This window comes from Hylobates moloch, unplaced genomic scaffold (assembly GCF_009828535.3).
Source record: "Hylobates moloch isolate HMO894 unplaced genomic scaffold, HMol_V3 SCAFFOLD_12, whole genome shotgun sequence".
NCBI lineage: Eukaryota > Metazoa > Chordata > Mammalia > Primates > Hylobatidae > Hylobates > Hylobates moloch.
Genome location: NW_026652287.1, coordinates 98,681,633 through 98,705,601, shown reverse-complemented (window position 1 = coordinate 98,705,601; position 23,969 = coordinate 98,681,633). Strand labels below are relative to the sequence as shown.

General features: G+C 44.9%; 1 protein-coding gene across 13 annotated transcripts in view; it reads left to right on the top strand.

Moving 5' to 3' along the window:
* ANKS1B (ankyrin repeat and sterile alpha motif domain containing 1B) overlaps nucleotides 1-23,969 on the top strand; it is a 1,246,961-nt gene that overhangs the window by 1,207,264 nt on the left and 15,728 nt on the right. For all 13 annotated transcript variants that reach the window (XM_032170973.2, XM_032170979.2, XM_032170983.2 and 10 more), the window contains 2 exons: nucleotides 1,952-2,089; nucleotides 23,570-23,737. In XM_032170973.2, the coding sequence (XP_032026864.1) occupies nucleotides 1,952-2,089; nucleotides 23,570-23,737 (306 nt within the window). The remainder of the gene's footprint in view (nucleotides 1-1,951; nucleotides 2,090-23,569; nucleotides 23,738-23,969) is intronic.

Sequence of the window (23,969 nt, the reverse complement as noted above, 5' to 3'; positions counted from 1 at the left end):
CAGGCTTCCCAGGGTGTTGGCTGCCCCCAATCAAGATAATGGCAGAGGCTCCCACACCGTCTCACATTGCACCTTTATCTCATTTTCACATTTATTTTAAGACTCACCCATCCCTAATTTGGTTTTCTACTTGAAGGAATGCTATCTGGATGCCAGAAGAGGATCATCACCTTCTAGTTTGAAACTTACCTTGCAGTAGAATGTTACTTCTTTATGGGATTCCAATTGCAATTTGAGTTATTTTTTGACAGAGCACTGCATGTAATGTCAACACACAAGGCCACGGTGAAAAATGTCTTAATTTTCTTTTGTGAGTTAATTCTGTAATTGCCTCTGAACCACTCAGCTTGGTAAAGTGAGGGACATGAAGTACTTGCTGGGGGTGCCTGCAGAAAGGACATTTTTGTAAGCATTTTTAGGCGTTGATGGGTGTACACGGAACACTCTATTGCCGACAGGTTATTTAAGACAGCGCAATTAAAAAGTAATTAGAGTAACTAAAGCATCGAGGGTTTTAGATCTGTGACAACTGCAAAAAACATAAATGGGATATTATAAGATAAAAAAATGATTGCACGATTATGTGGATTTTTTTCTTTTTCTTTTTAAACACATCTGTGTATCAAAAGAAGTTTCTAGCAGGGTTTGCAGCCAAGCTGCTTCGTGGTTATTTTGTGCTTCAGGACAATGGTACTTAAACCTTTCTCCCACCAGGGAAGAAGGCACAAAGAGATGCTAGAGAAGAAATAACGCAATTCTTGTTAAGCCAGTAAGAGGGAGGTGGAGACGATGAAGGGCATTGCAATGCATTTCAAAGAGCCTGAGCTCCACAGTCAGACAACTCCGCATTTCAGTCCCACCCCAGCACCTGCTCTGCATAAGGCACTTAAATTCTTTGAGTACCAGTTGCTTCACCTGTAAGATAATAATGGTAGCAACAGCACCACCTCCTGATTATACACAGTGGATGTAGTTAGGAAAGTGTTGTTAATATAGCTGCAGGGCCCAGATCAAGCAAGGCATCCAAAGCCTGAATCTTGCAGTGTGGTGTTTCTCTCATCAGACCCCTGCGCCTTAGTTTCCACGGAGAAAGCACCTTGAGGCTTCCACCTGCCTGTTTCCTTCAGTACCTGCCCTTGCTCTGAGGGAGGAGGAGCAGGACACAAGAACAACGTGCAAGCATGATGGCGAGAGGGATTTGAAGAGCCTGGTTGGGTCAGCTCTCTTCTCATACAGAGAAAGCGACAGATGCTGCCTTCCATACAGAATTAGCAGAAAGCAGTGCCGCCCGCACAGCTACAGGTGGACATGGGGAATGAAAACAGTCAAATGCTTAGTAATTACTATTATTTTTTAAAGTGGAGGCTGGACGCAGTGACTCACGCCTGTAATCCCAGCACTTTGGGAGGCCGAGGCGGGCAGATCACCTGAGGTCAGGAATTCAAGACCAGCCCGGCCAACAACGGGGTGTAAACCCCATCTCTACTAAAAATACAAAAATTAGCCAGGCGTGGTGGCGTGCACCTGTAGTCCCAGCTATTCGGGATTGCTTGAACCTGGGAGCGTTCAATTGCTTGGACCTGGCTGGGAGCGGGAGGCTGCAGTGAGCCGAGATTGCACCACTGCACTTCAGCCTGAGCAACAGAGTGAGACTCTTGTCTCAAAGAAAAAAAAAAGTGGCCGCCACCCAGACTGCTACTGTACACAGCACCTGGTAAGAACTGCAGCTCCAGGATATGACTGTGTTAGGTTGTTTTTAATTAAATGAAAATATTTCTTCCAGATCTGGTATTCATTTACCCACAAATAATATAGTGGACCACTTTAAGTGTTGCTAGTCTAGAACACTCCAGAAAGAAGGAAAGCAACTGCTTCCCGGGTTACTTGTCTTGGTTGTCAAATATGCTGGTTCGCAGAGGAAAACAATGATCATTTATGTCATTTCTTCCAGAACATAATTGCTGAGCATGAAATTCGTAACATTTCCTGTGCTGCCCAGGACCCAGAAGACCTCTCAACATTTGCCTATATCACAAAAGATTTGAAGTCCAATCACCACTACTGTCACGTGTTTACTGCCTTTGATGTGGTGAGTACCCACCCGCTTTCAACAGATTAAAGACTTTCCAGAATGGGCCTGGACTGTATTGAAAGCCCAACTTATAATTAACACACTAGCTTGGCTTGTTTACCCGGTATTAAGATACATACCAAGTGTATTTGTTTGCTAGGGCTGCCATAACAAAGTACCACAGACTGAGGGGCTTAAACGGCAGAAATTCATTTTCTCATAGCTTCTGGGGACCAGAAGTGCAAGACCAAAGTGTCGGCAGGTTTGGTTTCTTCTGAGGCCTCTCTCCCTGCCTTGCAGATGGCGGCTGATATGGTTTGGCTGTGTCCCTACCCAAATCTCACCTTGAATTGTAGCTCCCATAATTCCCATGTGTCGTGGGAGGAACCTGGTGGGAGGTAATTGAATCATGGGGGTGGGTCTTTCCTGTGCTATTCTCATGATAGTGAGTAAGTGTCACAAGATCTGATGGTTTTATAAATGGGAATTCCCCTGCACAAGCTCTCTCTTGCCTGCTGCCATGTAAGACGTGGGTTTGCTCCTTATTCACCTTTTGCCATGATTGTGAGGCCTCCCTAGCCATGTGGAACTGTGAGTCAATTAAGCCCCTTTCCTTTATAAATTACCTAGTCTTGGGTATGTCTTTATTAGCAGCACGAGAACAGACTAATACAGCTGCCTACTTGCTGTGTCCTCACATCGCCTTTCCTCTGTGCTTGGATGTCTGGGTCCAGATTGCCTCTTCTTGTACGGACACCAGTCAGATTGCATCAGGGCCCACCCCGATGACCTCATTTTAACTGAATCACCACTTTCAGGGCACTATCTTCAAATACAGCCACATTCTGAGGTACTGCGTTTACACAGTAAACGCAGCCTTCAACATATGAATTTTGAGTGGGTCACAGTTCCACTCATAACACCAAGTACATTTTGGCAGACTAGGCTCTGTGGAGATTTTTCGCTATTTTCATTCTTCCGTTCGACTTAGAATGCCAGCCCTACCTAATATCTCAACTGCCATTACTCATTTACTAATTTCACTTTTCAGACTTGAGAAATTCCTTTGTTTCTCTGGCACCAAAACACAGTAAAGGTCTTACAGGCTCCTTGTCCCTCACTATGTCTGTCGGTTTCTCTAGTAGCCATTTCTAAGTACTGGGGCATAATAAGTGTGTTTGCCTCATAAAAATCTGCAGTCTTCTATATTGAATAGGAGTCAGATTAGATACCTACAGGTGGTAATTGGGAACTCCAAGATTTGGCCCATATGCTCATTCAAAAATTAGTCTTGGCTGGGCTCAGTGGCTCACACCTGAAATCCCAGCATTTTTGGAGGCCGAGGTGGGCAGATCACTTGAGCTCAGGAGTTGAAGACAAGCCTGAGGAACATGATGAAACCCCATCTCTACAAAAAAAAAATTAGCTAGGTGTGATAGCACATGCCTGTAGTCCCAGCTACCTGAGAAGGTGAGGTGGGAGGATCACCTGAGCCTGGGAGGTCGAGGCTGCAGTAAGCTGTCATCTAGCCCAGGTGACAGAGTGAGACCCTGTCTCAATTTTTAAAAAGAGTTACTCTTGGCCAGGCACAGCTCATGCCTATAATCCCAGTACCTTAGGACACCAAGTTGAGAGGACCACTTGAGTTCAGGAGTTCAAGACCAGCCTGGGCAACATAGTGAGACTTTGTCTCTATTAAAAAAAAAAAAAATTAGCCAGACATGGTGGTGTACACCTGTAGTCCCAGTTGCTCAGGAGGCTGATGAGAGAATCCCTTGAGCCCAGGACACTGAGGCTTCACTGAGCTATGATCGTGCCGCTGCACTCCAGCCTGGGCTACAGAGTGAAACCCTCACTCAAAAAAAAAGTTGGTCTTGTAATGACGTCCTTATGGGATTACACCACTTCCACTTATAGCCATACTTGTCATTAAACCTAAAAGACTAGCTCATATATTACAAACTTGGAAAATGGAAACAAAGGAAATAACAAATGTTTCTTTAAGATTGATATGCCCTCGAGGTGGTACAAATTGCTTGAGGATATCTCTGATATAGTATATTAATAATTTATAATCAGAAGAATTTGAAAATGCCACTTAAGTTTGATGATTCTGCTCTGCTCACTGGGTTTGAAATATACATATTTAAAGAATCAGGAATCACCTATTAATATATGCGTGAGAGGCCAGCCCCCAGTTCAATGTCATGGGTAGAAGACTGCCTGAAGCAATGTTTTCCAGTTCTGATGAACACCTGTAGGCCGAGGCCAACTGTGATCCGAAATCTATACCAGCTTAAGGTCTGTGAGTCATGCAGCTCGTGCTCAGAGCATCTGTATCATGCTACATGTTCCTCACCCCTTTTGGTTTTTAAAGATTGAAAATGGGAAAGAATGATCATGGGCCTTTAAAAAAAAAAAAAAAAAACCCTTCCATTTGGGGAGGCTTGAGGAGAGTAATATAAAAGTAGTATGTGGTAACAGTAAAGACTGCAAAGCAAAGCCCTGCAAGACTGCTCTAAATATCTCAGGAGGCGTTTGTTTGCATGGGATTAAAGTGTTGATTAAAGCCATTTCATTCAGGGTTTACAAGGATGTGCAGTGTTAGGTTTCTGGTGCCTTAAACATAACTTGCAATTCTTGTAAAATTTGATTGTTTCTTTATACAGTCAAATTTCATCCTGTTCACATCTATTTTGGTTTATGTGAAATACCTTTCTCTATAGGGGTTGGACTGATGTCATAGAAAGAACGGAATACCAAAGTTCACATCCCATATCAGCTGTCTCTCTACTCTCTGGTCTTAGAGAAGTTGCTGGACTTTTCTGAGTCCTAATTTTCATAGCTAGAGAACAGAAACAAGAGTTTCTACCTTGCAGGTTTTCACCAGGAGTGAAATGAAAGAACATATGTAGAGTGCTTCATAAATAACAGGTGTTCAGCATTTGTTCCTTCACCTCCTCCCTCTCCCTGCCTGCTGACGTCAGTTAACAGCCTGACCCTTTTTCTGCTAAAAGACATAAGATAGGTTTGTCAGATGTGTATTTATCTTCCAAAGTTTTCCTACTGCCATTACGAAAGGATTGAAAAAGTGAAAGCAATAAATAAACATTAAAATAGAAATAGCAGAAAGAAAACATTGACTCCATAGACCTTGCTGCCTCTAGACCATGTTTGCATTGAACATCAACATGAACATTCTGATACTTTTCAGGATGAATGCCACCTTTTTCCTAAGTATTGCAGCATTTCTTTCAATAAAATTGGTTTTTAAGGTAATATATAATTTGCCTTCATCAGAGTATCTAAAGCATTTTTCCACATCAAACTAAAACTGGTTTCTGTGGACTATCTGCCCCCTTGAGTGTATTAGCTATATGTGTGTGCGTGATTATATATATATATATATATATATATATATATATATATATATATATAATCACCAGAATACTGAGGTGAAATGTTGGGGGAAGAAATAGTCAACTGTTCAGTTTTATGATGAACGTCATATCCCCGATACACGTGGAGAAACATGTCGAGAATTGCCTTAACATTTATCTTTTCATCCAGATGTTGGATTTAATGTAGACATTACTAGCTTAGGATTCTCATATCAGCTCCAAAGGACTTTCATCTTACACAGATCCTCCATTTTAATCTTCTCTAGCTGAACAGTTTGGCAAACCTCAAAATTAGTAACAAAGGCCACCAGCCTTGACCTGGGACTTTGAGCAATTCTGAGATGCAACAAGCTTCACTTGCACTAAAAAAAGCTTCTTTGAGCATGGATTTTGTATCTTTATGTAGGGCAGTTCAATACCAGTCCAGTCTTGAAGCTGTAAAATTCTTTTGATATGAATCAGTCCCCTGGGCTGCCCCAAATGGCAAAAAAAAAAAAGGTAAAGAAGACCCTGTAATACCTCAAATACACATTTAACCTTTTAGCTAAATAAGTATGTATACATTTTTAATTGTGAAGTTACTGCTTTTTGGACCTTAAGGACCTTTTATGGGTCACATGTTTTTATGTACTGTTATCACATATCCCATGTTTTTATCTGATATCATCAAGAAAATTCAGTGATGTCTAGGAAGTTTCCAGTTTATGGACAGTTAGATTTGAAGTTCAGAGCATTTTCTCACTGAAATTGTAGTCCGGGAAAGGAGGCCTGGAGCCCCCCTACAGAAGCTAGGATGTGAACTTAACATAGTTTATGTACTATGGGACTCTGTAGGGCCTTGAATGTGCTCAGATGTGAGGCGGGGGTGGAGTGTGCGGGGCTTCTCAAGCTGATTTGGCCATGGTAGCCTTTTTTTTTTGAGACTGAATCTCGCTCTGTCACCCAGGCTGGAGTGCAGTGGCATGATCTCTGCTCACTGCAGGCTCCGCCTCCCGGGTTCACGCCATTCTCCTGCCTCAGCCTCTTGAGCAGCTGGGACTACAGGCAGCCGCCAGCACGCCTGGCTAATTTTTTTGTATTTTTAGTAGAGACCGGGTTTTACCATGTTAGCCAAGATGGTGCCGATCTCCCGACCTTGTGATCCACCTGCCTTGGCCTCACAAAGTGCTGGGATTACAGGCGTGAGCCACTGTGCCCGGCCTTTTTTTTTTTTTTTTTTTTTTTTTTTTTTTTTTTTTTTTTTGGAGAGCACCCCACAGGGGTGGCCTTCTGCAGAGTACATTTTGGAAAATGTTACATTTGATGATCTCTAAGCCTGTTTTTGTTGCTTGGAATCTACCATAAATTCAGCTTGTGATATTTTCAGTTTTAAATGATGAGGAGATGAAAATAAAAAGACTAGAGCAAAACAGAATTAGGGTTGTCAAGAAAAAAGCCAATATATACACACAAGCAAGCACCAAGCCTGCTCTGTATTCTGGAGTCTATGCTCGTTATTGTCGTAGCTGATTTCTAATCATATCCCTAACTTGCTAGGCCTGGAACACATCTCACCCACTGTAGAACAAAAGCTTCCCCAAACTCCACCTTCTGGGCAGTGAGAACTTGGGGAAGAGGGAACTGTAGGGTGAGCAGAAAAGAAGGATGTGTTATGAGACTAGGAGTTGTGAGAGTTAAAAATGGACTCAGCTTTTCTCTCCTCTGCTCTTAAATGAGTGGAGAGAATTTTACACAAATGGGACTGCCAGAGAGGGAACGGGTATTTCAGTGGCCACCAGCTCCCAAGGCTAAAGTGATCGTCCTCAAAAGGCCACTATAGGTGAGAGAGAGAGAGACAACCAAGGTAATTTCAAAACTGTTGTCTTCTGTATTTTATTTGCTCAGTTATTCTAGATTTCTCAGTAATAGAGAGTTGATATAGGTCAACATAGAAAGATTCTGATGCATTCTCCATGGGACTATCAGATTTGTATCAAATATCTGACAAGAGCCTCATTGAATAGTTTTAAATGTTAAAAGGTGTTCTTCCTTTTTAATAGCATTAAAAGCCATGGCTTTGCTGCCAGACCTTTGCTAATTCTCACTCCTCTGAAAAGAATATGTTTGCAGACTTTGATATTTTTAACCATGCTCATTTTTCACTTGCAACTCCCAAATCCTGTGCTTCTCGGTGTGCAGCACATGGTGAGGCTGAGACGGCCTCAGGAGTGCATAGAGAATGTTGAAGACGTGGTGCGGGGTGGGTGGGATGTGTGGGAGACGGAGCTCCCTCTTCCCTGTGCTTTGTTGGCTGAACGTGGGCCATGTGAGGATCTAAGCTGGAGAAACAGCAGTGACAAAACGCAGGAAAACATGGTCAGCCGACTGTGTGATCACCTTCTGTAGTACTCTGCTATCCATATGCACGAAGCCAGCCAAAGTGTGGGGCAAGAAAAACACTAGCGTCAACCACATGGTCGTGATCGGTAATACCTACGCCACTTCCAACTTTGGCTCTGCTATGAGTTTGCTTGTTGGTTTTCTCATCAGTTTAATAAAATTTAAATTCCTGGCTGGGCACAGTAGCTCATGCCTGTAATCCCCAGCACTTTGGGAGGCTGAGGCAGGAGGATCACTTGAGTCCAGGAGTTCAAGACCAGCCTGGGCAACATAGGGCAACCCCATGTCTGCCAAAAAAAAAAAAAAATTTAATAAATAGCCAGGCGTGGTAGCACACACCTGTAGTGCCAGCTACTCAGGAGGCTGAGGTGGGAGGATCTCTTGGGCCTGGGAGACATTGAGCTGTGATTGCACCACTGCACTCCAGCCTAGGCAACAGAACAAGACTGTCTCAAAAAAGAAAGAAAGAAAGAAAGAAAAATTTAAATTCTTGAGCGCTTTTTTAAATGCCGAGATTACTTCCGTGGAGTAGTTTGAGGCCCTGAAGAAAAATATTGATGGCTTATGTTGCAGAGATTATCCCACAAAGTGAGAACTTAAAGATGCAAAAGAACTCTTGCTATTGTTGATGTTAGTTCACTTCTGACAACTGAATATCATGGAGGCAGGTGATCTCTCTCATTCTGTTTCTCATTTTCTCCACCTGAAAATAGCCTTCAACCTATTTGACTGTGATACTGTGAAAAGAAATGGCAATATAAGAAAATGTCACAATGCATAGAGCCCTTAAAAATTGAACTCGAACACTTTCCCTGGTTACTCTTCTGCATACAAAGTGGCAACCTACAGGTAAAGTAGAAGCCGTTCCCGGGCCCTGTCCAGCCAGCTGAAACTCACCAGCAAGTCAGCTGCAGGAAGGATGCAGCTCCTAAGAGGAGCAGATGGCCCTGATGGAATAAAAAAGACAGCATCCCATCCCAATGGTCCTTCTACACTAACACTACCACCTCCCAAAAAAGAATAGATAAATTAACAGTTGCTAGGTTTCATTTATCCGGATCTCCTCTTCATTGGCATAAATCACTGAGAACTAACCAGGCCACAAAGACAAAGGTGGTTGGATATTCAGAGATTAATAGTCTTTATTTCTTCTCATCCCTATTTTGGGGGTGGGGAGACAAAGTTATCAGTGCCTTAAGTTGATCCTGTTTTTTGTAAAGTTAGAAACCAGACATTCTGAAATTGTTTTCACAGATTGCTTTGCAGCATTTATGCATGTATTTGTTGCACCCCCCACTTCTAAATAACTGGCAGTCAAGTGTCATGTTCAGGGGGTGGCCTTTAGAATCAGTCTGGTTTTGAATCCCAGATCTGCACTCTTAGCCTCATAGTTTGGGCGAGAATGCCACAGGCCAGGCACGGTGGCTTATGCCTGTAATCCCAGCATTTGGGAAGCCAAGGCGGGTGGATCACCTGAGGTCAGGAGTCCCAGATTAGCCTGGCCAACATGGTAAAACCCTGTCTCTACTAAAGATACAAAAATTAGCCTGGCGTGGTTGTGCACACCTGTAATCCCAGCTACTTGGGAGGCTGAGGCAGGAGAATTGCTTGAACCTAAGGCTGAGACAGGAGAATCACTCAAACCTGGGAGGCGGAGGTTACAGTGAGCAGAGATCACACCACTGCACTCTAGCCTGGGTGACAAGATGAGACTCTGTCTCAAGAAAAGAAAGGCCAGGCGCAGTGGCTCACGCCTGTAATCTCAGCACTTTGGGAGGCTGAGGCAGGTGGATCTCTCGAGCTCAGGAGTTCAAAACTGGCCAGACCAGCATGGTGAAACCCCATCTCTACTAAAAATACAAAAATTAGCTAGGCATGGTGGTGCACACCTGTAATCCCAGCTACTTGGGAGGCTGAGGCACAATCACTTGAACCAGGAGGCAGAGGTTGCAGTGAGCCAAGATGGCGCCACTGCAATCCAGCCTGGGTGACAGAGCGAGACTCTGACTCAAAAAATAAAAAAAGAATGCCTCTAATCTTCACTTTCCTAATCTGTAAAATAGAGATTATAATAGGATACCTCCTATGGTGATTGCAAGGATTAAACAAGGTGACACATACGCATTTGCAGCACATGGTATTCAATAACTCTTAGCTGTCGAGGACACGGAGAGTAGCAGAAGCAGTTAATAGTGATGCTTACTTTCTTGTCAGACCCTGTGTGAGGCTTTATGTCCCCGTTTTTGATTCACGACATAAGTTTGTTGCTGCGTGCTTCCACATCTGAGGAAAAAAGTCAGATTCCATATAAAATGCATTCCTGTATTGATAGAGTGCCCTCCATGCGTTAGACACACATCCCTGCTCTCCAGGAACTCATGGTCCAGCAGGAGATGAAGGGACACAAGCAAATAGTTACAACAAAATCAGATCCATGCCACCCGGGCACTGCACCAGCAGCCAGCAGGGTGGGCTCTCCAAGAGGAGGGACGCGCAGGTTGGAAGCCGAACATTTAGTCTGTGTGAACACGTGGTCGGTTTGGAGGCATGGCAACTCATTCATTCAATTTAGAATAGTGAACTTGGGGTATCAGGTAGGCATCTGCAATAAGTAAAGGAAAAGCCATTTATATTTACTGTGCTGACTAAACCAAGGAAACAGGCATATCCATTTGAGAAAGATTTAAACAACAAGCGTTCAAATTTAAAAGGTTTGAATCTGGTGAGTGACCCATGTCCAGTGCCTCACAAGTTAGTGACGAGGCCAGGCGCAGTGGCTCACGCCTGTAATCCCAGCACTTTAGGGGGCCAAGGCAGCGGATCACTTGAGGTCGGGAATTTGTGATCAACCTGGCCAACATGGTGAAACCCTATCTCTACTAAAAATGCAAAAAATTAGCCAGGTGTGGTGGCAGGCATCTGTAATCCCAAGCTACTCGGGTGACTGAGGCTGGAGAATCGCTTCAACCCAGGAGGCGAAGGTTTCAGTGAGCTGAGATCGCGCCACTGCACTCCAGCCTGGGTAACATAGTGAGACCCTGTCTTGAAAAAAAAAAACAAAAATTAGTGAAGAGTTCCCTACAGCTTCCACTGGAGCTTTTACTTTTGAGGAACAGAGGAGAGCTTGAAATCTGGCATTTCTTCCTCCTGTACCACCTTTCCACAAACCCTGGCCAAGTTACAGGGTAAAGATTGCATGTTTCTCCCTCCCAGGCAGGCCAGTCCCTCTGGATGGGTGTGACAGGGCTGCTAGCCAGCCACCTTAGGCTGTGGTTCCATGAAGACAGGTGACTAGTGTATTGGGCTGCAGTGTGTGACGTCCACAGAGAACCTGGAATGCTATTAATATAAGAAAGCAAGTCATGGTTTAACAAAGTAGGGCCCAACCTCCTGTACTTGGGGTGAGGCATAAAGTTAAACCTCAGCAGATACAGTGGAATGCTCGCCCCCTTTAAAAATCTGGTTTTTGAAAAACGTGTAATGGCATGTGAAGACCAACTATGAGATAATGTCGTGCGAAAAAGCAACTTATGAGACTGCACGTAAAGTATGTTATGATTTTAGACTCATAAAGTATTCTAGTTTTTAAATTCATATTTAAATATTCATATAGGAAATGAAAGTATTTGGGTATATATACAAATATAAAAAGAAAATGCACCAAGATGTTAGCAGTAGCCGTATCCCAACAGTGGAATTTCATAGCTGAATTTTATTTTCTCCTTTATTCTTTGTATTTTCAAAATTTTCTGCATCTGCCCCTGTTATAATTAGGGAGATAAAGGAATCTCGTGGCTCTTTTAGTTAGCCAAAATTAGCCCTAAAGAAGCTACCTGCATTTTGGCCAGTTGATTTGTCATCTTGGCCCAGACAGACGTCTTAGCAGAATTGCTAATATTTGTTTCTAAATGCTGAAGGCTATGATTGGGTACTATTTATTTCTATACAATCTATGAAGACTAATTTCTGCCTGGTACTTGAGAGAACTAACTATAGGTAGAGCTAAAGAGATGTCAATGAAGTCTGTGAATATGCCCAGAATATTCTCAAAGTTGTTTTTGCCTCAGGACGTGGGTGAAGCAAGTTGTAGACCAGGCTTACCCCAGGTCTTAAAAAAACAAGTACAAGCAAAATATAGCCTAAAAAGAAATGTCGCTTCTTTCTGGAGACCCCACTGAGAAGCCAGATTGAAAAAAACCTTCTTGTGTCTTCAGGCCCCCTGTGGCATTATCTGCACTTGTCTAGCTTTTGTTCTTCAGGTCTGCCTGTGGGAGAGAAGACAGAAAGAAGGAATTGGCTCTGGCCATCCATATTCCCCCTTTTCTTAACCTTAAGGTGCAAGTTCACTTATCTTAGGGACCTACCAGGCAACTCCTTTTTGTGTTTAGCCAACAAACATTTCTTGAGCACCTGACCTATTCTAAGCCCTAGAGATGCAAAGCCCAGTGAGACCAGAGCCCTCAAGGAGCTCAGTCAACTGGGGAAATCAGCCCTACAAAGAGAAAATCATAATAAATACCACAAGGTAAGTAGGGCTGTGCCCAAGGTATTGTGGGACCGCAGAGTAGGGGCACCTAACTTAGCCAGGGTTGGGAGGACAGGACAGGAGATTCAAAGAAGGCTTCTGGAGATATGATGCCCGAGGTGAGTCGTCAAAGATAAGCAGTAACTCACCAGGCAAAGGTGGGAGATGGCAAACGCGTGTATTGCCAAGAACAAAAGCCATTTTATAATAGATGAAATGCTTGGCCATTTGGAATAGCATCTGGGGGTGATTGCTGGAATGAAGATGTTTTCTGAGATGAAGGGCAGCCCCTTGGTGGTGACTGCCTGTCCGAGCTCTAGCTGGTGGATTATGGAGCCCTGCAGTCTGGCCTCTGGGTAACATGCCACCGTTCAGCACAGCATCAACTGTGCATGCATGTCTAAACTGAATCTGTAGTTGACTGGGTAGAAGATAGCCCCTTCTAATCAGAGAATCCTGAAACTCCCGGGTGGAAAGGGACCAACAGGTCACCTGGGCCACACCCACTTCTCAGTGGCAATAGGTGCTGTAGGTAGCCCATGGTGGAGCTGGCCTATGCAGGTGATCCAGGGACTCTGTTTGTGGCCTGTGTTCACTGATAGACACTTTTCTATCAGACATCTCGAGGTACTTTACAACACCTGAGCTTTTCTGCCCTGGACTCCTACATACAGACACAGCCCTTCCCTTGAACGTGTCTGCATCTGTGCCCTCTTCACGGTGTGGGTGAGCTTCTGCTGACCCCTGTCTGGGCCTGCAGCTCTCTGATGCTATGGAATGAATACATTTGTTCATTCCATTCCATTCATGAAAATGTGACCATCGTTTTTCTAATGGCAATGCAAAGCACTGCGAGGCAGGTCAAAATGGTCCACTCAGAAAGAGCAGCCTCCCAGCCTGGGCCAGGTGGGCCTTTCCTCCCTGGAGGGCCTTCTCCTCAGATTCCTTCCTCCTTTGTCATATTCACCAGATGAGATGAAGCTTTATGCCTGACATACCTTGTCAGCCATTTGGGCAGCAATGCATTCAACAAAGTAAGCCCTGGAATAAATATCTAAGTGAACGAATGGACAGTGTTTCTACCATGCCTCATTCCATAAAGGATTGAAGACAGCCTACGTGAATAGGTATAGTAGTCTGAAAATATATATATATATATATACACACACAAATCTGAATTAGGGAAAATACAGACTAAACGGAAGCTCCATATCAAGGGAAAAGTTGTAGCATCAATATACAGACCACGGAGTTCTGTAAAGGTATGGGAGCTGAGCTCTCTCTAGCTCTGAGCTTTTAGCTGTGAGCTTCCTGGAGGTCAAGGCAAAAAGGGAAATGCAGTAATTTTATGCTCTGTATTTCTCTGAAAGAAAAGTATACCCCTTCCTTTCCAAAAACAATATTTTAATAAGACTTAAGTATGAAGGAACTTTCTGTCCTAGGCCCCCATGAGGGGATACTGTGTAATAATGTCTTCACCAACATTTGTACAGTGAATCTCCAAAACACAAGATAGTGTTCTAGAGGGTGCCTCAATGAAATAGGCACAGAAGACCAGCACATTCATGAAAGTAACGAAGGTAGGATAGCCCAGTGGCATGAAACGCTGGCTGATCTGAAGTCAGATCTGCACCTGAATCCTGGTTCTGCTATATGAACTTGGCCGAGTTGTCAATTTCACTGATCCTTAGTTTCTCACATGTAAAATGAGGATGGTCATTCCTCCTCTATAAGGTGTCGTGAGAGGTAGACAATCCACAGAGGGCACTTAGCCTCGTCCCTAGGATGTAGTAGGCAATATCGTGTGTAGTTGCTGCTGCCACTGCTTTATCATCATCATGAAAGGGAATAAAATACGGTTCCAGTTCATAGGCAGTTTGACTTCGTGCAGAGATCAAACTTTGCACAGCTACAAGAGCGGATTGACTGCATGTCTGTAAGTTAATATCCACATAACAACATTTTTCACTTGGGCTTGGCAGAAGTTGGACCATTAAAGGGTCAACTCCACACTTGGAGTAGAAGTATTAGGGGTGCAGCTTAAAGGAAGAGCTTGATACTTTAAAGTCTCACTGAGAAGATGTTAGAATTGGCATCCAGTATGAAAACTGAAGAGCCTAAACAAGATTCTTTGCCGAATGAATGGGCAGCTTCCTGGCACATAGAGGGGAGCCGTGACAGCACCTGCAGACAGGTCCCAGATTTTGCTGGAAAGTAGTTCCCAGCCCTCTCAGCCAGAGAATGAAGAGAGCCTCAGAACCCCAAGGTGATGCAGAAAGAATAAGATACATCCTGGGCAACATGTTGAAGCCCTGTCTCTAAAAAACATACAAAAATTAGCCAGGTGTGATGACACATTACCTGTGGTCCCAGCTACTCCAGAGGCTGAGGTGAGAGGATCATGTGAGCCTGGGAGGTCAAGGCTTCTGTGAGCCATGACTGCGCCACCGCACTCCAGCCTGGACAACAGAGCAAGACCCTGTCTAAAAAAAAAAAAAAAAAAAAGCAAGAATAAGACTATTTTAAACTCAAAAGACTTTCTCATGTTTTTAATTATCAAAATGTAAAGATTATTTTATGACTGTAAAAATTATTAATCCTCATTTAAATAAAGTTCCAAACATACAAAAATAGAAATCATCCAGTTTCAATACGCAGCGATAACTACTATTCACATTTGATCCATATTGCTATTTTCTATGCATGTATACAGATCTTATCTGTGTGTATATGTGTACATATATTTTTACATAGTCTTTTAACCCATTATTTATTTATTTATTTATTTTTTAGACGGAGTCTCACTCTGTCACCCAGGCTGGAATGCAGTGGTGCAACCTCGGCTCACTGCAACCTCCTCCTCCTGGGCTCAAGCGAGTCTCCTGCCTTAGCCTCCCGAGTAGCTGGGATTACAGGTGTGCACCACCACACCTAGCTAATTTTTTGTATTTTAGTAGAGACAGGGTTTCACCATGTTGCCCAGCATGGTCTTGAACTCCTGAGCTCAGGCAATCCACCCACCTCCAGTTTTCATGTTAGATGGCTACCCAGTATTCTACTTAATCAGTCCTCTAATAATGAAAAATTTAAACACTTTAATGAATATTTTTGCACATGTATCAGTGAACCCTTGTGCCTAAGAGATTTGCAAACTAAGAAACAGAAAAATCTTAGTGATGTACCAGTTAAAATAAATTAATTACCTTGGTGGCTAGAGCTTTTTCTAGGGGGCAGATTGCCCACCATCTATGATGCCATTTTCCTCATACTAGACTGATGAATATGCTGGGGACTGCCTCGGGAACAAGGATGCAGGAGGACAGTGAGGAAGATCTTTGTCTCTCCATGAGCCTCCTCTGGATGTAATGAGAGACTTGATGGACCCTTTTACTCCCCCAGGTCATTCAGTGATCACTTCCCGGACATTGTCTATAGGCTACGCATGGGCCTGGCACCAGGGACACAGCCCTTAACACATGGAAGGAGCTTGGTAAATATCTGTGGTGATGTTCGATATCCATTACTGCCTTGAAGAAACCACAGTAAATACACGCTGACCTGCATATCTTCAGCTTGCACAAGAAAAGCAAGTTTTCATCCCCTGATTGCATTAGGATTTATCTTTATGATACAATGGTTCCTTAAGCTCCTCTAATGTAGCAGTTCTTAATTCGCAGATCAAAATCCCAGGCCGGGCACAGTGGCTCATGCCTATAATCCTAGCACTTTGGGAGGCCCAGGCAGAAGGATCACTTGAGGCCAGGAGCTCGAGACCAGCCTGGCCAACACATTGAAACCCCATCTCTACCAAAAAAAAAAAAAATTAGCCAGGCGTGCATGCCTATAATCCCAGCTACTCAGGAGGCCGAGACAGGAGAATCACTTGAACCCGGGAGGTGGAGATTGCAGTAAGCTGAGATCACACCACTGCACTCCAGCCTAGGTGAGAGAGTGAGACCCTATCTCAAAAAAAAATAATAATAAATAAAATGAAAGAAAGAAAAGAAAAAAGAAAAAGAAATCCCTGGGGAAGAAGAGAAGAGAAGGGAAGGGAAGAGGAGAATTCCTATGCTTCCCAGGAGGTTTTTCCCCATTGGACTGGGACTCCCTGCCCTTCTTCCCAAATAGCCACTACTGAGGATGGGAGTTGCCTCGTGTCTTTTACATCACCCTCGGGGAAGCCAAAGATGAAGAATTCCTGTGTTGATGGTCTCCGTGGAGTCACAAAGTACACCCCCGGCCTGGAGGCTGCCTCTCAACCAGACCGGGCATGAGACCCAGGCAATGGGCAAGTAGGTGACCTCACCACAGCCAAGATGGGTCAGTCACTTGGAAGCTCAATTGGCTCATGTTTTTTAAACTTTTTTAAACAGATTACAGAATTTTTTTATTTTATCTTATGTATAGTTCTAAGGTGTAATGGTCAAGAAGAGTATAGCCTCTCAGAACAACTGGATTCAAATCCCAGTTTGGCTGGGTGCTGACTTCATGAGCAAGTTATTTAACCTTTCTGAGCATAATTATCTCATGTGCAAAATGGAAGTAATAGACCTACGGCATACAGATGTGGTTAGGATTGAATTAAAGAGCCCATGTTGAAGCACTTAGCGTGGTGCATGGCACACAGTAAATAATAAATGCTAGCCGGTATTGCCATTTGGTTAAATAATATTATTAGCCATTGTCAGAACAATCCAGTTAGGTGGGTACTGCATATGGTATTATCCCCATTTTAAGATGAGAAAACCAAGGCTGAATATGCTGTTTTCAGTAATCAACCGTCATACCTGCACCCCCCATGCACACACACACACACGTGCACACATGCACACACATGCAGCTCTCTTTCACTGGTGGTCTCTGTAAGGTAGAAAATACTCCAGACCAATTGCCATAATAAATGTGTCTCAAAAGACTTATGCTAGAAAGACCAAAGCAAGTATCTTCCAATGAGCTTATATGAGGCAGGAGGAGCCAAGGTCAGAGACAGGCCATGTTACAGCATTCGAGAGACATGAGGTAATAAAGGTAAAGCTAAATGAGTTTTAATTTATGCCCAAGGGGGGTAGTAACTGGAGATGAGAGTATGATTTTGCTGACTTCACTGCAGCGCTGTGGTTTGAGCCAGCAGATGGGATGGGACACCTTAGTGCTCACTGTGATCAGTGAGCTTCCCCACAGCCAGGGCAGCCAGGGGACGGGGTGGCTCCAGGATTGGCCTCCTGGCTAAGCAGCATTCATCACAGCTCCTGGGCTCATGGGTCATCTTCCTGTTGTCTGAATGAGGGTCCAGCCAGCCTTCTGCAGCATTGCATGGTGTTCCAGTTATCTCTTGCTGTGTAATAAACCACCCCAAAATATAAAACAACATCCATTTATTATGTTCACAATTCTGTAAGTCAGGGATCTGCGCTGGGCATGGCAGTCCTGGTCAACAAGATCTGGGGCCTCAGCCAAGGTGCCTGCAATGGCTGGAGATGCTGGGGCAGCCCGACTGGAGCCATCTGTCTAGGCCTTGAGTCTTCTCCATGCGATGTCTGCTGGAGCTCCAATGTCTTTGAGACCCCTTCACTCCCAAATCTTGAGCTTGGGCTGGCCTGGCTGAAACCGTTGTTCCTGTCCAGGCAGCCTCTCCTTGTGGCTAGCTCAGGCATTCTCATAACGTGATGATCTCGGGATGGCAAGAACTTTTTTTTTTTTCTATTTTTTTTAAGATTGAGTCTCGGCTGGGTACGGTGGCTCATGCCTGTAATCCCAGCACTTTGGGAGGCCGAGGCGGGTGGATCACCTGAGGGCAGGAGTTCAAGACCAGCCTGGCCAACATGGTGAAATCTTGTCTTTACTAAAAATACAAAAAATTAGCCAGGTGTGGTGGTGGGCGCCTGTAATCTCAGCCACTCGGGAGGCTGAGGCAGGAGAATCTCTTGAAGCCAGGAGGCGGAGGTTGCAGTGAGCCAAGATCGTGCCATTGTACTCCAGCCTGGGCAACAAGGGCAAGACTCCATCTCAAAAAAAAAAAAAAGATGGAGTCTCACTCTGTCACCCAGGCTGGAGTGCAGTCACACAGCCTTGGTTCACTGCAACCTCTGCCTCCCAGGTTCAAGCAATTCTCCTGCCTCAGCCTCCCGAGTAGCTGGGATTACAGGTACCTGCCACCAAGCCTGGCTAATTTTTTTTTTTTTTTTTTTGTATTTTTAGTAGAGATGGGGTTTCACTAATGGCCAGGGTAGTCTTGAACTCCTGACCTCAAGTGATCCACCCACCTCAGCCTCTATATTAGTCTGTTCTAATACTGCTAATAAAGACATACCCGAGACTGGGTAATTTATAAAGGAAAGAGGTTTAATGGACTCACAGTTCTACATGGCTGGGGAGGCCTATGGCAGAAGGCAAAGGAGAAGCAAAGGCACATCTTATGTGGCAGTAGGCAAGAGAGTATGTACAGGGGAACTCCCATTTATAGAACCATCAGATCTTGTGAGACTTATTCACTATCACAAGAACAGCATGGGAAAGACTCACCCCCATGATTCAACTACCTCCCACCAGGTCCCTCTCACAACACATGGGAATTATGGGAGCTAGAATTCAAGATGAGATTTGGGTGGGGACACAGCTAAACAATATCAGCCTCCCAAAGTGCTGGAATTACCAGGATGCTGAGACTTTTTACATGACTAAGTCCCCCAGAGTAACATTCCTAGAGGCCCAGGAGGAAACTGCAAGACTCCTCATGATTCAACCTCACAAAGTCAGCATGCTGCTTCTGCTATATCCTATGGGTCAAGCAAGTCAGTAAAACCAGTCCAGATTCAAAGAGCAGATTCGACTTCTCAACAGGGGAACACCATGGTGTGCACGGGAGGGGAGAGTTGATGGCAGTCATCTTAGAGACAAGCTGGGTAGACACATGGGTTGGGCCAAGAGCAGGGGATTTTGAGCACAGATATTGGCTCATGTCAAGTTCTGTAACTTTCTGTGATGTCTGGAAAGTTATTTCACCCCTCTGAGCCTCCACTGCCTCATCTATAAAATGAGGATAATATGCTACTGCATGTGATTGTGGTAAGACTTAAATGAAACAAAGATAATGCTTGGCACATCTCTCACACCTATTAAGTTCTCCCTTAATGGTAGCTAGACTGAGTATTAACTAGAAATGTTATGATTACTCCAGCTCATCCTGTGGATATTCATTCATTCATTCATTCATTCATTCATTCATTCAGCAAGCAAGCAAGCAAGCAAGCAAGCATTTCTTCAGCACCTGCAATGTGCCAGGCGTTGGCCTCCCCACAGTTGCAGGGATAATATGTTGAAGGCAGAGACAGTTGGGCTTGCAGATTTTCTGGGTGTCACCATGGGCTCTTCAGAGCCAGCCAGCATCATTGAGGTTTGCCACGTGGGCTTCTCACCTAAGCCTTCTGATGTTACAATATAATTTTCAGCCTCATCCCGGTAGAGTCTCCTCGTACATGATAGCAACTCTCCTCCCGTTTCAGATGGTAGGGATGTTAATAGGAGAGGCAGGAGAAGTGAACCTACAAAAAAAATGGGGGTTCTTTCCCCATTCACACGTGTGTCCTGAGGTCCCACTGGATGAGCATCTGTTTCCCCGAAAGGGCCCTGGTGTGTCGGGATGGGCAACACAGCACTTGGAAGGTGCGTCTCGGTGCCCATGGGCCCTCCTGGCATCCAGCATCAGTACCACGAACAGTAAGGCTGCAGACAAGAGAGGAAAGGTAACAGTGTCCAATCCTGTGTATACATAATCACAAAAGAAACTCGACAAAGCATCCTAAAATAAAACCAAAGCAAGATGTCAAGGAAAATGTCAGCGGAACCAGGAGAAGCCATTAGGCAGAAAAACTTCATCCGACAGTCTGGTCTGTGTGTCTTATTTGAGAAGTTTCCTAATACCAGGAACTAATTAAAAATGAAAGGGCAGGACTTCTAACACATTCTCTCCCAAAACCTTTCGGCTTCCCATAATCGTGAAAAATTTCACTTGCTCAAATGAAGGTCTTTTTACTTTCATTTGACGATACCGGAGCTTTAAGTAGATCTCACTGTCAGTAACTTGTTTTTAGGTTAATGATAAAGGAATTCACACTCATTAAGTTCCACTGTTACAGCAGATAAAGACCACATGTTACAGAATCACTGAATCTCACACCTTCATCTTAGTCTAGTTTCCCACTCAGAACGGGAATATCTGGTACATGTCCCCAACAGATGGGAATCAGCCGTCTTCCACAGTAGCATGAACAAGACCAAGAGCCTGCGTCTTCATTCTGAGACTACAGAAGTCGGAAGCCCCGCCTGCCTTTCAGAGGGGACCCACGCAAACACTAAGAGGCAAAGCTGACGGTGACGTGAGTGCCAAGTGTAGGCAGTGGAAAGAGCTCAGCCCCGTTTGTGCAGTGATGGTCAGAGCTGTCTCCCAGACCTCCTCCACTATCATTTGCTGGTGCGTTACTAATTTACTAGGCTGACTCATCTGTGGAGGCAAACACAGGCTCAGTGTTCATTGCAAGGAAGTGCTCAGCTTGCTGTGCAAGGTGCAGTATCTCCAGCAGGCAGATGTCTGTCTTGTAGGGTCAATATTTCCTAACAGCTCACTTAAAAGAGACAGATATATCCTCTCTCAAACCAACTCTCAAGCTCAGAGACATTTTCCCCACTTGGTTCTGAGACCATCACAATTGATCTGGCATGGATCTGGAATCTGGTTGGTCTAGAACCCTTGGGCCTCTTCCCCGTGGCCTCAGAAGGCGCCATCCTGCATCTTCCTCGCCATCATCATCAAATGGGAACAACTGCAAACACATCTCCCCAGCAGCAGTGTGGGAATCGGGCTCCCAGAGCGCTTGGTGAGGGTGGAGATGGGCAGGCACAGAGAGGGCCAGCTTAGTTGCAATATCAGCATCAGCAGAATGACATTTCTGTGACTTTTGAGAAACCGTGAGTGGACGTTCTAGGGACATTCATCAGAATGAAAACTTGGATGGCCAGGCGTGGTGGCTTACACCTATAATCCCAGCACTTTGGGAGGCTGAGGTGGGTGGATCACCTGATGTGGGGAGTTCAAGATCAGCCTGACCAACATGGAGAAACCCCATCTCTACTAAAAATACAAAATTAGCCGGGCATGGTGGTGCATGCCTGTAATCTCAGCTACTTGGGAGGCTGAGGCAAGAGAATTGCTTGAACCCAGGAGGTGGAGGTGGCAGTGAGCCGAGATCGTGCTATTGCACTCCAGCCTGGGCAAAAAGAGCGAAACTCTGTCTCAAAAAAAAGAAAAAAGAAAACTTGGGGCAGACCATGCCTGCTCTCAGCTGCCGCAGTGACCTTCAGAACGCTCTCTGTGACTAGTATGCATCTGCTTCTCTGATGCTCTGTGGCCTCAGGGTGTGGTGGACACCAGACAGCGTGATGGTTTCTCAGGGAGAGAAGACCGGGCGGAGCTGTGCTTGGAAGAAAAGGCAGAAATCAAAGATACACATTTGGAGAAGAGAAGAAAGCTAGAAATCATCTTGAGAAAAGGACTGATTGAAGGTCGGAAGAAAAGAACTTTTCTCCCAGGCGCTGCTTGGCATGGCATCTGGCCTGACAGAATCTCCTGTCTCTTGCTGATTTCATGATAAAATATAGAGTGGACCCACAGGGAGAGCAAAAGCCTCAAGAAATAGCTGGGGAATTGGCTCTGTTGGAGCACTGTTTGCGTGCTCACTGCTGCGACTGTGAGCCGCCACACCAGCATGACTAATGCCTCTCCTCTAGGCCTAAATTAGATTTTGATTGTGTTTCGTAGATGCTCACTGAATCACAGATGTTTGAGGTAAAAAGACCCAAACTTCTCAGGAACACCTCCTGTGGAGTGTGTGGGATCATCCTCACAGGCAAGGCTGAAGCGCTCCCAGGACTCAGCAGAAACACCAACAGTAACCCCTTCCCTTCCAAGGCCTTGGGGGCAAACCAACTGCCCACAGGGAGAGCTTTGAATGGTGTGGGCTCCTGGGGCCAGTGGCCTGTGGGGCCTGCTCCTCCTGGGGCTAACTGGGGATCTGTAAGCAAGTGTGCCCTATCAGTGTGTAAACCAAAAAGTATCTGAGACAAGTCTCAGTCAATTTATTTTGCCAGGGTTAAAGATGCACCCATGGACCAGGTGTGGTGGCTCACGCCTGCAATCCCAGCACTTTGGGAGGCTGAGGCGGGTGGATCATGAGGTCAGGAATTTGAGACCAGCCTGGCCAACATAGTGAAACCCCGTCTCTACTAAAAATACAAAAATTAGCTGGGTGTGGTGGCACGTGCCTGTAGTCCCAGCTACTTGGGAGGCTGAGGCAAGAGAATTGCTTGAACCCGGGAGGTGGAAGTTGCAGTGAGCCAAGATTGTGCCAGTGCACTCCAGCCTGGGTGACAGAGTGAGACTCCATCTAAAAAAAAAAAAAAAAATAGATAGACCTGTGACACAGCCTTGGGAGGTCCTGAGAACATGTGCCCAAGGTGGTCAGGGCACAGCTTGGCTTCATACATTTTAGGGAGGCATGAGACATCAATCAGTATGTGTAAGAAGTACGTTGGTTTGGTCCGGAAAGGCAGGACAACTAGAAGTGGGAAGGGGGCTTCCAGGCCATAGGTAGATAAGAGACAAACAGTTGAATTATTTTGAGTTTCTGATTAGCCTTTCACTGAATACACAATTTACAGGAATAGTCACTTATGCCTTAGTCTGGCTTAGGGAACTAACAGGACAGAGGGAGCAGTCCGATATGCATTCATCTCACATGAGCAGAGGCATGACTTTGAGTTCTGTCTTTTGTCCACAGGAAATTTCCTTGTGGGCAAATTGTGAGGGAGGTATGTAGCTTTTTTTATCTTTGTAGCTATCTTATTTAGGAATAGAATGCAAGGCATGTTTGCCCAACGCAGTTCCCAGCTGACCTTTTCCTTTGTCTTAGTGATCTGAGGTCCCAAGATTTTTCTTTTCACAAATGACTAATGCCTGGTGTAAACCCTAAGTTGGACCCGGAGTGTCCTGTTCTTTGTAGATTTCCACTGAATCGCTGCTGCCTCTGGTGAAGTAGTTCAAGTTCCTCCCTAGTTCACCTCCCTCAGTGTTCCTCAGCCATTCGACCCATTCTAATTTGCAGTGTGCCAGTAGAAAATGCTTTCTCATTTTTCTTGCAGAATTTAGCCTATGAAATCATCCTAACCCTGGGACAGGCATTCGAAGTCGCTTACCAGCTAGCACTACAAGCAAGAAAAGGGGGACACTCCTCCACACTTCCAGAAAGCTTTGAAAACAAACCCTCCAAACCCATCCCCAAGCCCCGCGTTAGCATTCGCAAGTCCGTGGTAAGTAGAAAAGATACAGATGTTCTAAAAAACCTTGAACAGGAGGAAAAGGGGCTGCTAACCAGGCCCTTGTGTGGTGTGGGTGCCATTAGAACCCAGGGCCTCTTCTTCATCCTTTCCCTTGGCCTCCTCCTGGCATGTGTCCATCATCACCTCTGCCTGGTTCCCACCAAGTCTTGGGGACCATCTCCCTCAACCTGGAGCCTCCAGAGAAATCCACTTTCTCGGTCAC